Source organism: Elephantulus edwardii, unplaced genomic scaffold, assembly GCF_000299155.1.
Source record: "Elephantulus edwardii isolate Elephantulus edwardi_28Jun2011 unplaced genomic scaffold, EleEdw1.0 scaffold00227, whole genome shotgun sequence".
Classification (NCBI taxonomy): Eukaryota; Metazoa; Chordata; class Mammalia; order Macroscelidea; family Macroscelididae; genus Elephantulus; species Elephantulus edwardii.
In genome coordinates this window covers 4,566,775-4,580,690 of record NW_006399977.1, presented here as the reverse complement: position 1 = coordinate 4,580,690, position 13,916 = coordinate 4,566,775, and the positions used below count along the sequence as shown (strand labels likewise).

General features: G+C 36.4%; 1 protein-coding gene across 1 annotated transcript in view; it reads left to right on the top strand.

Moving 5' to 3' along the window:
- Nucleotides 1–13,916, top strand: part of CLCA2 (chloride channel accessory 2) — a 66,235-nt gene that overhangs the window by 21,052 nt on the left and 31,267 nt on the right. The window contains exons 4-6 of the mRNA XM_006898382.1: nucleotides 3,575–3,683; nucleotides 5,063–5,222; nucleotides 9,171–9,398. Coding sequence (XP_006898444.1) covers nucleotides 3,575–3,683; nucleotides 5,063–5,222; nucleotides 9,171–9,398 — 497 coding nt within the window. The remainder of the gene's footprint in view (nucleotides 1–3,574; nucleotides 3,684–5,062; nucleotides 5,223–9,170; nucleotides 9,399–13,916) is intronic.

Below are 13,916 nucleotides of genomic sequence, written 5' to 3'. Positions count from 1 at the left end.
CTGCGTCCTCTCCAACATCTATTACTTGCTGCCCTGTTAAACTTTGCCACTTTTACTGGAGTGAGATGGTACCTCATTGTGGTTTTGATTTGCATCTCTCTTATTGCCAGGTAATTATTACCTAACTTGGGAGAGACTGAAGAGTATTATGCTGAGTGAACTAACTCAGTCCCATAAGGATAAATATTGTATAAAACCATTATTATAGATTGAGTATAAGGATCCAGAAAGGTGGGAAAGGCTGAAAGCAGAGGGATGTGAATGTGCAGGAGGAAGGGGGGATTAATCATTGTGTTGTACAATTTGATCAGGGGCTGGTTGTGAGGGAAATTGAAAGAATTTGTTCAAATTTGTATTTGAATTTTTTAAATAACCTAGTAGAAAACTTAAAAAAAATCTAATAAGAAAAAGAAAGTAATCCACAAGCTGCCCCACAGGAGAAAGATGATCAGTCTTTTCCCATATAAACTGTATTGTTGTTATTGTGAACTGGCAAGCCTCTGAAAATGACTGCAATTGCACTTATGAGTCAGTTTCAACTCTAAGGCAGTGAATGAGTAGGTGAATTATACATCTAAGTCTGAACATTCAAATTAAGACAAACCAGGCAGAAGAAGGATTGGCCATTCACTTCCGAAATAGGAGGTCTTCAAAAACGCTATGTACAATAGAATGCACTTAGACTAGCAGATATGCCAACTGAGGCTGAGGCCTCAAGTATAGAAATGCAAAGGAACAGGAACAGTTGTAAGCAGACACTTCATTGGAACATGGAATGTGAGAACCATGAATGTAGGAAAATTAGATATATTTAATAAAGAAATGAAACACATAAATATTGACATACTAGGTACTGGCAAAATAAGATAGACTGGCATGGGACATTTTAAGTCAGACAATCATATGATCTACTATGCTGGATATGAAAAGGTGAGGAAAAATGGGGTTGATTTCATACTTAAAAAAATAATTTCTAGATCCACCTTGAAATACAATGTTGTGAATGACACAATAATATCCGTACACATATAAGGAAGTTCAGTGAATACTGCTATCATTCAAATATATGCACCAACAACCAGAGCCAAAGAAGAGGAAATAGAAGATTTCTACCAATTTTTGCAGTCAGAGATTGATTGAACATGAAATGAAGATACATTAATAATAATGGGTGACTGGAATGAGAAAGTTAAGAAGAGAGAAGAAAGGTCAGTGGTCGAAAAAAGTGGACTTGGTAACAGAAATGAAGTTGGAGATAGAATGATAGAATTTTGCACAACCAATGATTTGTTCATTGCAAATAGGTTTTATAAGAAACGTAAAAGCGAGCCATACACATAGATTTCACCTGGTGGAAAAGAATGCATAGGAATCATGCATAAGAATCAAATCTATTATATCAGTGAAAAGAATCACTGGAAAAGCTCAATATCAGCTTCAAAAAGTAGGCCAAGTGCTGATTGTGGAACAGACCACCAAACTATTCATAAGCAAGTTCAAGCTGAATCTAAGGAAAATGAAATTAAATCCAAAGGAACCAAAATTGGACCTTAAGTCTATCCCACCTGAATTTCAAAATCAGCTCAGGAACAGGTGGGAGGCCTTGAACACTAGTGAGTGAAGACCAGATGAGCTGTGGGAGGATATAAAGAACATCATTCAGAAAGAATACAAGAGGTCATTACAAAAACAGGTAAGAAAGAAAAGACCAAGATGATGTCAGAAGAGACTGAATAATGCACTAGAGCACCAAAGCAAAGGGAAGATATCAAGATATTAAGGAATTGGACAGAAGATTTCAAAGGGCAGCACAGGGAGAGAAATTAAAGTATTATAATGAAATGTGCAAAGAGGTGGAATCAGAAAACCAAAGGGGCCAAACTTATTCAGCATTTCTTAAGCTGACGAAACTGAAGAATAAATTCAAGCCTCAAATTGCAATACTTACAGATGTTGTGGGCAGAATATTAAATGATCCAGGGAGCATTAAAAGAAGATGGAAGGAGTATACAGAGTCATTGTACCAAAAGGGTTTGGTGAACAAAGAATTATTTCATGAAATAGCATATGTGTAAGAGCCTGTGCTGATGAAGAAAGAAGTACAAGGTGCTCTGAAAAAAAATGGCCAAAAAAAAAAAAAGTCCTCAGGAATTGATGGCAATACCAACTGATATATTTCAACAGTCACTTCCCTGGATGTACTAATCAAGTTGTGTCAAGAAATCTGGAGGACAACCACCTGGCCTACTGACTGGAAGAGATCTATCTTTGTTCTCATTCCAAAGAAAGGTGATCCAACAGAGTGCAGAAATTATCAAACAATATCATTAATATCACATGCAACCATGATTCTACTGAAGATTATCCAAAACCAACTGGCACAACACATCAACAGAGAACTTCCAGAAGTGCAGGCTGGGTTTAGAAGGAGCCATGGTACTAGGAATATTATAGCTAATGTTAGATGGATCTTGGCTAAAAACAAAGAGTACCAAAAAAATGTTTATCTGTGTTTCATTGACTCTGCAAAGGCATTTGACTGTGTGGATCATAACAAACTGGCTGACTCTGAGAAGAATGGAAATCTTAGAACACTTGATAATGCTTATGCAAAACCTATACTTGGACCCGGAAGCAGTCATCAGAAAAGAGCAAGGAAACACTGCATGGTTCAAAGTTTGGAAGAGTATACTCCAGGGATGTGAGCTATCACCATACCTTTTCAATCTATATGTGGAACAGATTATCCAGGAAGCTGGGATTGATGAAAGTGTGGCATCAGGACTGGAGGTAGACTCATCAACAACCTGTGTTATGCAGATGACACAACACTGCTGAAACTGTGGAGAATCTGAAGCTTGCTGCAGAAAGTCAAGGACTGCAGCCTTCAATATGGTTTGAAGCTCAACATCAAGAAAACAAAGATTCTCACCACTCAGCTGATTGACAGCATCATGACAGATGGTGAAGAGACTAAGATACTGAAGTACAGAAGTACAATGGAGACTAAGGTGTGCCTGATCTAGGCCATAGTCTTTACAATTACTTGCTATGGATCAGAAAGCTGGACAATGACTGGGGATGATAGAACTGATGCCTTTGAGCTGTGGTGCTGGAGAATATCGAATACACCATGGACTGCTAAAAGAACAAGTAGGTTTGTCCTGGAGAGGGTTAAACCTGGCTGCTCCTTGGAGGCAAGGATTCTGAAGCTGCATCTGACATACTTTGGACATGTTGCAAGAAGGAACCAATCCTTGGAGAGGGATGTCATTCTTGGGATGGTGAAGGGACAGCACAGGAGAGGAAGACCCTCGATGAAATGGATTGATTGATTCAGTGACTGGGTTAATGGGAGTAAGTGTGCCAGGGATAATAAAATTGGCACAGGATAGAGCAGGGATTAGGGCTGTTGTACATAGGGTCACTATGGGTCACAGGCAACTCGACAGCAATAATAACAACAACATACACACACACACACACACACACACACAATGATACAACATCCTTATTGTTTAGCAGAGTCTCTTGCTACTGAGATTCAAAAGCAAGTTCTCTCTCTCTTCCACAGGCAGAGTGTTTGTCCACGAATGGGCTCATTTCCGTTGGGGTGTGTTTGATGAATATAACAATGAGAAACCTCTCTACATAGATGGACAAAATCAGATTAAAGTAACAAGGTTGGTATCTTTTTCCATAATGTTTAATATTCATTGTTTATTCTTTGAATTTAAAAATTAAGATTATTGAGGCAACTGAGCTTTCAAATTCAGTTGATAAGGAAGAAAGTGCTTTCTTTTTTTTTTAAGAAACTGCATTTGAAGAACATGGAATAGCTTTGTGTGGTTCAGATGTCAAAGAGTTGTATACTTTAAAATGTCTCTAACTCATCACTATCTCCATCCTTTTTTCCCCTCTAAGTAATAAATTTTATTAGTTTCTTATTATCTTTGAAGTTTTTCTCCTGGTAAATTTAAATAAATATATATGATCCCCATTAACTTTTACATAGTAGCAAATAGTCCATTGTTTGACACATCATAATTTATTCAACCAATTCCTATATTTAGCAACATGAGTTGTTTAATCATTTATTCCTATCAATTTTGTAGGACATGACTCACTCTCTCTGTCTCCCCCCCCCTCTCTCTCTCTATATATATATACACACACACACACACATATATGCATGTATATACGTATATGTGTATCTATATCTCTATCTCTATCTCTATCTAATTTCTTTTGTATTCTGGCAGATATATGGTCCTATTATAATAATGGCAAGAATTATTGGCTTAAGTGGTACCTTCAATCACAGCCTTGGTAGATATCAGTAGATTTCTCTTTTATGGTTGAACTGTTCTTCATGTTTATAAATCATGTTTTAAAGTAGCTGATTTTAGAAAGGAATCCCCTCTGTAATGTATAATCATTATATGTCCATTCCTTTCTTTGTTTGTTGTCACCCATGTTCCCTTTGTATCTCCAAAAGATCTTGATTTCCTTTGCTTTGACCCTGAATAGTTCATTTAATTCTTGGAAGTAAATAATCCCTTTATTCAAATCAAATACTGTATGGTAAAACTTACTCAAAATGTCTAGAACAGGCAAATGTGTAGAGCTCAAAGCCTCTCAGTGATTATTGGAGATGAGTAGGAGCAGGGAGAGAGGAAGACACAATGCTGAGGTAACATAAGGCTTCTTTTTTAGAGTTATAGAAAAATATTGAAACCATTCTTGATGATTATTGAACAACATGATCAATATAAATAGTATTGTTGAATTATACCAATGAAAAATGCTCTCAATACTCCAGCTATTAGGATTATACGAATGTCAAAAGCTTTGCTGCTTATATATTTACTATAATTAAAAAATGCAGTGAAGTGTATTTTTAAATTACTGAGTTTTCTAAATTTAATGGTTTAAAAAGTAGTTTATCTGTATTTAGAAAGTTGCCCTGATATAACTCCTGGAACAGATGATAATATAATCTACTAAAGAAGAAACACTAAGACAATTTATAAAATAAGCCTAATTTCCTTTTCTATTTTAGGTGTTCATCTGACATCGCAGGCACTTTTGTGTGTGAAAAAGGCCCTTGCCCACAAGAAAACTGCATTATTAGTGATCTTTTCAAAGATGGTTGCATGTTTTTATATAATAGCACCCAAAAGGCAACTTCATCAATAATGTTCATGCAAAGTTTATCTTCTGTAAGTATTGCCAAGGGATGACAAACTCCTACAATAGTTTTATTCTCAAAATAGATTAATAAGTTTTAACTATTTTAAGATAAAACAACACATTTTAGAACTTGGAAACCCACAGTTTGTGTAGTTTTTATGTTACACATAAAAAGCAACACAAACAAAAACTTGATGCCTCCAAGATGATGACTAAACTATTATTTTCTTTAGAAAAGTGATTATTGGCTCTCCTGTGAAGATGATTTAACAAAGAAATTCTGAAGATCACAAAATAGAATTACTTATCTCTTTTCACAGGAAAGTTTTTGAGTTAATGAGAAAGATTACAGCACATGAGTACACTTTTCTCATTTGGGACAATAAATCCCCTCATATAATTTATTAAATTGCATTATCTCATTCCTTTTCTTTCCTTTGCAGATTCTAGAACTTAAGAAAGGTTGGGTATCACCTAGACAAGTTAACTAGCCTTCAGTGTCGTAGTTTAGGAACTTAATCTTGTGCATATTCCTTGCTAACTGACAAAATATTAATGTGTGAATCTAGAATGCTTTTTTATTTTTCAATATAAAAAGAATACTCTAACTTTCATGATGATCCAGTATTTGCATTATCTGGCCAGTTTAATTTCTGAAGGAAGTGGCAAAAGAAAGTAAAATTCCTACTAGAAGCCTCCTCGGGGCTTGTAGAATCAGAGAAAAAAAGGTAGGTAGATAATTCTGAGATTTAGTAGCATCAGGCTTCCTACATACATTTATTTATCTTCACAAACACTTGGCCAATCCTATACGAATCACTTTTTCCCAATGAGAATTGAATGGTCACTGCCAACTAAAACCTCCATAAAGTTTTATTTTTGCTATCTATCATGTTTGACGACTGCCTTGTGAACCAACACATTCTTTTTCAGTACATTATTATTCACAAACTAGATTTTGTCAAACTAGCAATCATTTTGTTACTGTAAGTTATTGTTGTTTGTTGTTAGATGCCGTCGAGTTGAGTACAACACATAGCGACCCCAAGGAACAAAAGATCTGAACCCTGTTCTGTCCTGCACCGTTCTTACACTTCCTGACACACAGTAGCCCGTTACAGCAGTCACCATGTCACTCTACCTAGTTGAGGGTCTTCCTCTCCTTTTCTGACGCCCCACCCTTCCCAGCGCCATAACTTTCCCCAAGGAATAGCACCTTCTAACACATGCCCGAAATATGTGAGGCAAAGCCTCATCCTTCTTGCCTCCAAAGAGCACTCCAGATGCACACTCTCCAAGACATATCTGTTCATTTTCTTGACCATCCATGGAATTTTCGGTGTTCTTGGCTAACACTGTATCTCAAAGGTGTCAATTCTTTATCTGTCATCCTTATTCATTGTCCAGCTCTCAGATGCATAGCAAGTAAACAGAAAGACCATAGCTTGAATCAGATACACCTTGTATCTTTAATGTATAGCTTTAGTATCCGAAGCCAACTTAATTCCACTTACTTAGTTCCTATTGTTTTTAATAGATACTACCTTATAATCAGCCAATTCTGTTTGGAACAATAACTCAGTGTATTTCTTCCATCCTCTTTTGTTGCCCCGTGTGTTATTCAGGATTTTGCCCATGGTATCCTTCAGTATAGCAACTCAAAGCTTAAATTTATTTTTCAGTTCTTTTAGCTTGGGGAATCCAAGTGACTTCTTTTCTTGTTTTCTAACTCCAATTCTTTGCACATACCATTATACTACTGTTTTGTCTTCTCAAGTTGCCCATTGAAAACTTAAGTTCATCTCCCTCACTATGACAATCCTCCCCTTTGGATTGATTGGCCTCTCAACATTCTAGTGCAATTCTCAGAGTCTCTTGTCACATCCACTTTGGTCTTTTCTTTTGCCCTGTCTTTGTAATGACTTTGTTTTCTTCGTGGATGACACCTTGGATGTCATCCCAAAATGTATTAGTTTAATTAGTGTTAGGTTGTTTGTGTTCAACATCTGAAACTTGTTCTTGATTTGGCTCTCAACTTCAGGCAGAAAAGGCTCACACTCACATTTTGGTTCTTGTGGATTTATTTTCTTTGACTTCAATTTGAACTTCAACATGAGTAGTTGATGATCTATCCCACAGTCAGCACCTGATCTGGTTTTGACTGCTGATATTGAGCTTATCCAATTATTATTTCCACAGCTATAGTCAATATTATTCCTGTGCAGTCTATCAGGTGAGACCAAACTTCAGTCATTCTATCTCCAGCCATATCTCTGTCAGTAAGATTCTAATTTCTGACTAAGTTACTCTTCTTAGTTTCTAACTTTTGTATTCTAGTCATGATTAGTACTAATGCATCTTGAGTGTATGTTTGATCAATTTCAGATTGCAGAAGTTGGTAGAGAGCCTTGATTTCTTCATAATTGGTTTGAATCAATAAGGTGTACATATTTTAATAATAGTTGTATTAAAAGGTCTTCCTGGTGTATGGATAATATCCTATCACACAGCATTGTACTTTAGGGTAGAACTCGAAATGGTCTTTTTGACTATGAAAGCAACACGTTTATTCCTCAATTTTCATTCTCAGCATAATTGATCATATGCTTTAGTGAGCAAGAACGGGATTTTACAAACTAAGGTGTGGCTGATCCAAGCTATGGCCTTTTCAATTACTTGTTGTGCATTTGAGAGTTGGGCAGTGAGAAAAGATGGCAGAAGAAGAATCAATGCCTTTGAGTTGTGGTGCTGGAGAAGAGTGTTAAATCACTTATGTATTGTTAAGATAATAAGTCTTGGAGAGAGTGCAGTCAAGGTACTCCTTAGAGGGAGGAATGGTAAAACTTCTTACCACATATTTTGGCCATGTTGTTAGGAGGGGCCATCTTTAGGAAAAGGACATCATGTGGAAAAATGAGAGTCAGCAAAGGAGAGGAAGATCCTCAACAAGATTGATTGACTCAGTGACTATACTCATGAGCTCAAATGATGAAGATGGCACATGATAGGGTAGGATTCAGACCCGTTGTTCTTAGGACTGTTATGAGTTATAGTCAACTTGATGAGATCTAAGAACAACAATGTCTTGTATTGTTTAAAGATATACTTATTAACGTATGGTCAGAAAAGTTTCCCAATCTTTTAAATACAGTAATGATATAAAAAGAAAAGGCAATTAAAAAAAGCAAATCAAACAACCCATGTACAGTACTTTTGTCCTATTATGAATTCACATTCTTATACATTTATTAACCTTTAAGAGTGAACTTCCCTTCCTATGACATGAGACAAGAGAATCAGTACTAAGGAATCAAGAACTCTGAACTCCAATGGTTTTATTAGGAAGTATTTACTCTCTGTAGGGTTGTAGCTACTGGGAATATATAGTACCACTGCCTTCACAATACAAACTGTACTTTTAAGGGGGATGCTTACAGATTTACTATGAATACATGAGTTATGTCTGTATTTCTGAATGAGGAGAAAGATCAGGAAGTAGGTTTAAGTTGGCTTTTCCTGTTGGATCAATATTTGATTTTATATATATACCGATCAATAAAGGTGCAGTTGACTTTAAATTCTAGGGAATAGGTTGACCTACAAAATTTCTCCTGTGAAAAGTTTGGTATGTTTTATTAATGCAATGTCCTGTTGAGAAGGATGTAAGATTCTGTTCTTTTTCTTAGACCAAGATAGATAGATAGATATACACACACATTTGGTCTGCTCTGTTATCCAAGTGCAAATAAACTTTATTGGTCTCAGTAGTGTAATAGTGCTAACTTTACAAACAAAAGGTGCCAAAGTGTATTTGTAAATGTGATGTCATTCTCAAGTAAAGAATTCTATTACTGTGAATGTTTGATTCCCGATTTCTCAACCTTCCTTTACTTTTAGTTACTTGAGTAGGAGAAACTTCACTTAATATTGGAGGAGTGCCAATATTAAACTTTTAATAGGCTTTGTTCTTTCTCCAGGTGGTTGAATTCTGCAATGCAAGTAATCACAATCAAGAAGCTCCAAACCTACAGAATCAAATATGTAGCCTCAGAAGTACCTGGGATGTAATCGCAGACTCTGTTGACTTCGATAACAGCATTCCCATGAGCGGAACTGAGTTGCCACCAGCTCCCATGTTCTCACTTGTTCAGTCTGGCGAGAAGGTGGTCTGCTTAGTTCTGGACATATCCAGCAACATGGCCAAGGTAACATTTTGAATTGAGAAGATTGCTTATCTTTTGGTTTTGTCTCATAGTTTTCAATTCTTAATGGGTTTTTTGAGGAGATGAGGAGGAAGCCAAAGATTTTTCATCATGTCATCTTATTTCCTTAGAGAAAAAAGAAACAAAGTCAGAATGTGGCACAGAAATTGAGATAATAGAGATACACGAAATCCTCAGATGACTACTAGCCCTCACTTTTGCTGCTAATTTTACCCTTTTTAAATATAGGGGGTTTTCCCAAAACTCTGACATGCAGCAGAGGGCTTCTGTCTGGCTGCATTTCTTTCACTTGCAAACATGCTGGGAGAGTCAATAGACACGAGATTGTAAAGATTGTTCATGTCCATCATGTACATGTTTTCCATATGTCATTGTGTACAGAAAATCATAAGCCAGTCATCCAGCAGCATGCCAAAAACATATTCTCTAAAGCTCCAGAATTTAGTCCCTGTCATCAGCTGGGTATACTTTGGATTCTAATTCCTTCCCTTACCGTTTATGTAATCAAGAGCAAGGTACTTAGCCTCTCTAAAGCTCAGTTTTCTTATTTGTAAAACAGAATAAGAATACCTACTTATAGTGGTATGATAGAACTGGCTAATTCCGGCTCACTGAAAGTTGACTATTAAATGTACAAGAAACTCAAGAGTCACAAAATACAGCAATTACTAAAATTTAAAGTATGAAAGCGAGTAGTTAAATAAAACATACTAAATATATATATGTAATAAAATTCATCATAACCTTGTTATTTTCTGCTATTTTTCACTATTATATGTGCTCAATATTATCAAACTATGGCCTTTGGACAGAACTTAACCCATGCAATTCTTTTTTACAGCCTACAAGCTAAGAATAAAATGACATTTTAAATGGTTATGAAACATCAGGAGACTATTTGATTTTATAGTGTGTGAAAATTACATGAAATTAAAATTTCAGTGTACATAAATAGACTATAGCATTGTTTTTGTTGTGTATAGTTGAGTCAGAACTGATCTATAGCTGACCTTCCCCCGCTCCCCACCCCCAGTGGGTTTTCAAGGCCTCAAACCTGTTCCTGAGATGGTCATCTTTAATGTGATCTCTAGATAATTTATTTTGTCTATTTAGCAACAACAACAATAAAGAGAAAGATAGCTGGACTTGAGAGAAGACCCAGAAGAAATGGAAATTAGTTCAAAGTAATCAACTTCTCCTTCCTTTCCCTGCCAATGCTACCATTCATTTATCAGATGAATAAATACACTGTGCAGATCTGGGTGACACAGAGATAGCTATAGGATAGGAGCTCTGCTTCGAAAAGCTAGTAGGACAGTACATCAAGAATATATGAGTAACCAAAATACAATGTGGCAAACACTCCACAGAACTGTGAGATGGCTATGGTACAATCTAGTGCTATAGAATTCTTGTTGTTACTGTGACCAAGTAGATACTCACAGGTATCTCTCTAACAAGTTTTCAGAGTCTATATGTAAAAGAAGAGGAAATTGTTCATCTTTAGCCACCAGAACAGCTAGTGAGCTCGAATCAACTGACTTTGGGTTATCAGAACAATGCCTTATCACAAGGGCACCAGAGCTCCCTAGTGAGATAGAAGAGAGTGGTAAAAAAATTTCTTCACTAAAAGGGTAAATTTTGAGCTAAATGTTGAAGCAAGAGTAGGTTATTGTTTTTAGGTGCCATTGAATTGAATACAACTCATAGCGGCCCTATGAACAACAGATCTGAACTTGGTCCTGTCCTGTGCCATCCTCATAATATCTAAAACACTTGAGCCCACTATTGCAGTTAAGGTCTTTCTTTCTTTCATGGGACCTCTACCTTCTCAAGCATAATGTTTCTCTCCAATGAATAGCTTCTCCTAGCAACATGCTCAAAGTATGTCAATTGCCAGATAATTCTTAGGTTGGATGAAATGAGATCAGAAAAGGAGATATGGCATTCCAGAGAATATATGTTATGGCTAGAAGGGAAAGTTAGAAGGATTTGTTTAAGGGTATTAAGTTTGTTAATATGACTTTACTGAAGTAAAAGAGTAAAATGACAGAAGAGTTTAAAAAACAACCTGAGATGACAAGGCAAAGCATTTTAATGCAATGTGCAGAGAGCTTGAATTAGATAATTAAAGGAGTGGGGGGGACAGGTAAAGCCCTCACTCAGAATTTATGTAGCTCAAAGAATTGAAAATTAAATTCAACCTCAAGTTCCAATATCAAGAAGTGCTATGGACAAAATGTTGAATGATCTAGGAAGTGACAAAAGAAGATGGAGTGAATACAGAGAGTCACTGTCTCAAAAACAAATAATCAATGTCCAAATATTTCAGGAATTGCCATATGATCAAGAGCCAGTGGTAATGAAGAGAGAAGTTCAAACTTCAAAAAACATTAGCAAAAATAAGACTTCAGGAACTTATGAGTAACCAATTGGCATGTTTCAATAAAAACATGAAACTGTGGACATGCTCACCAGTCTCTTTCAGGAAATGTGGAGGACAGCAGCCTGGCTGGCTGACTGAAAAAGATCCCTGTTTGTTACCATTCCCAAAGAAAGATGATTTAATGGAATGTGAAGATTGTTGAACAATATCATTAATATTGCATACAAGCAAAATATTGCTGAAGATCATCCAAAAATGGCTAGAGCATTACATTGAAAGCAAACAGTCAGAAGTTTGAGCTGGGTTTAGAAGAGGACATGGCACCGGGAATATCATTGCTTATATCAGATGGATCCTTGCCGAAAGCAGAGAATGTCAGAAGATTGTCTGTGTTTTATTGACTGTGGAATGGCATTTGACTGTGTGGATCATAAAAAACTATAGCCAATACTGAGAAGAAAGGGAATGCTGGAACATTTAGTTGTGCTCATTCAAAATATCTATTTGACCAATAAGGTGTTGATCAAACAGATCAAGGAATCAATGCATGATTTAAAATTAAGAATGGTGTGCATAAGCGTTAGGTCCTTTGTCCATGCTAAGCAAATCACTCAAGAAGCTGGAATCTGTGAAGAAAAAGATGGCATCAAGATGAGAGGAAGACCCAAGAGCAACCTGTGTTATGCAGATGACCTTGTTTGCTGAAAGTGATGAGGACTTGAAGTGCCTGCTGCAGAAGATCAAAGACCACCAGAGCTCCCCAGTGCTATAGAAGAGAGTGGTTAAAAAAAAAAAAGGAAGGATTCACTGAAAGGGTAAGTTTTGAGGCTAAATGTTGAAGCAAGATGTTGAGTACATCAATATGGATTTTATCGTAATATCAAGAAAACAAAATTTTCTCATCACTTGAACCAATAGATAACATCATGACAGAGAAAATAGTCATTTCAATGATCTCATCTTACTTGGGTCTATACTTGGGTCTACAATCAACACTCTTGTTTATTACCAGTCAGGAGAGCAGGAAACATTGCAGTGATAAGTCTGTTGTTAGAAACCTCTGCAAATTACTGAAGGGCAAGGATGTCAGTTTGAAGACTAAACTTTGCTAGATTCCAGACATGGTTTTCTCAATAACTTACTATGCTTCTGAAAGCTAGGCAATGGATGAGGATAACAGATAGATAATTGATACCTTTGAGCTGTGGTGCTGGAAAAGAGTATTGGATGTTTCATAGGCTGCCAAAAGAAAGAAAAAAAAAACACCACAAAACACAATCCAGTTATTTCTTGGCAAAAGTACAGTCAAAATGCTTTGAAAGCAAAGATGACGAAGCTCTGTCTCACATACTTTGAGCATGTTGTTAGGTGAGGCTAATCCTTGGAAAGGGATCTCATGCTTGGAAAGGTGGAGAGTCAATAAAAGTGAAAAATCCTCAACCAAGTGGATTGACACAGTGACTACTGCAATGGGCTCACGTCTGTCAGAAGTGATGAGGATGACGCATGATAGAAAAGGGTTCAGATCTGTTGTTCACAGGGTCGCTATGTCATATTTGACTTAATGACACCTAACAACAACAATACCCTCTACAAAGTGGGTTGACAAGATGACTCTAACCATGGGCTCCAGTACATCAGAAATGGTGAGGATGGCATGAAAAAGTCAAGGTTCAGGTCCCCTGTTCTTAGAGTTGCTACGAGTTGCAGCCTGCTTGGAGACACATATCAACACCAATAATAGGTGGGTTTGAGGGAGTAGCAGAGATAGGGTAGAGATGCATGAAACTGAAAAAAAAAATTGAAGATATAAAATGAAATTATTTATTCAAGGTTATGAGGTTTGGGTTAGAAAAGAAAGTGTTAGATTTTTATTTATTTAGAGTAGAAGTCACATTTGGGGATGATACTTTGAGTACCATGATGATAATAATGACAATTTACTGAGTGTGTTTCTTAGGTGTCTATTTTGCTGATGGGAAAATTTAGGATTTTAAAAATAAAAAAGTACTTTTTCAATGGTCACATAATTAGTAACTCTATATGCCAGAATCAAAGATTTCATTTTAACTACCTTCACAACTATCCTCTAAACATAGTATGAGAAACAATAG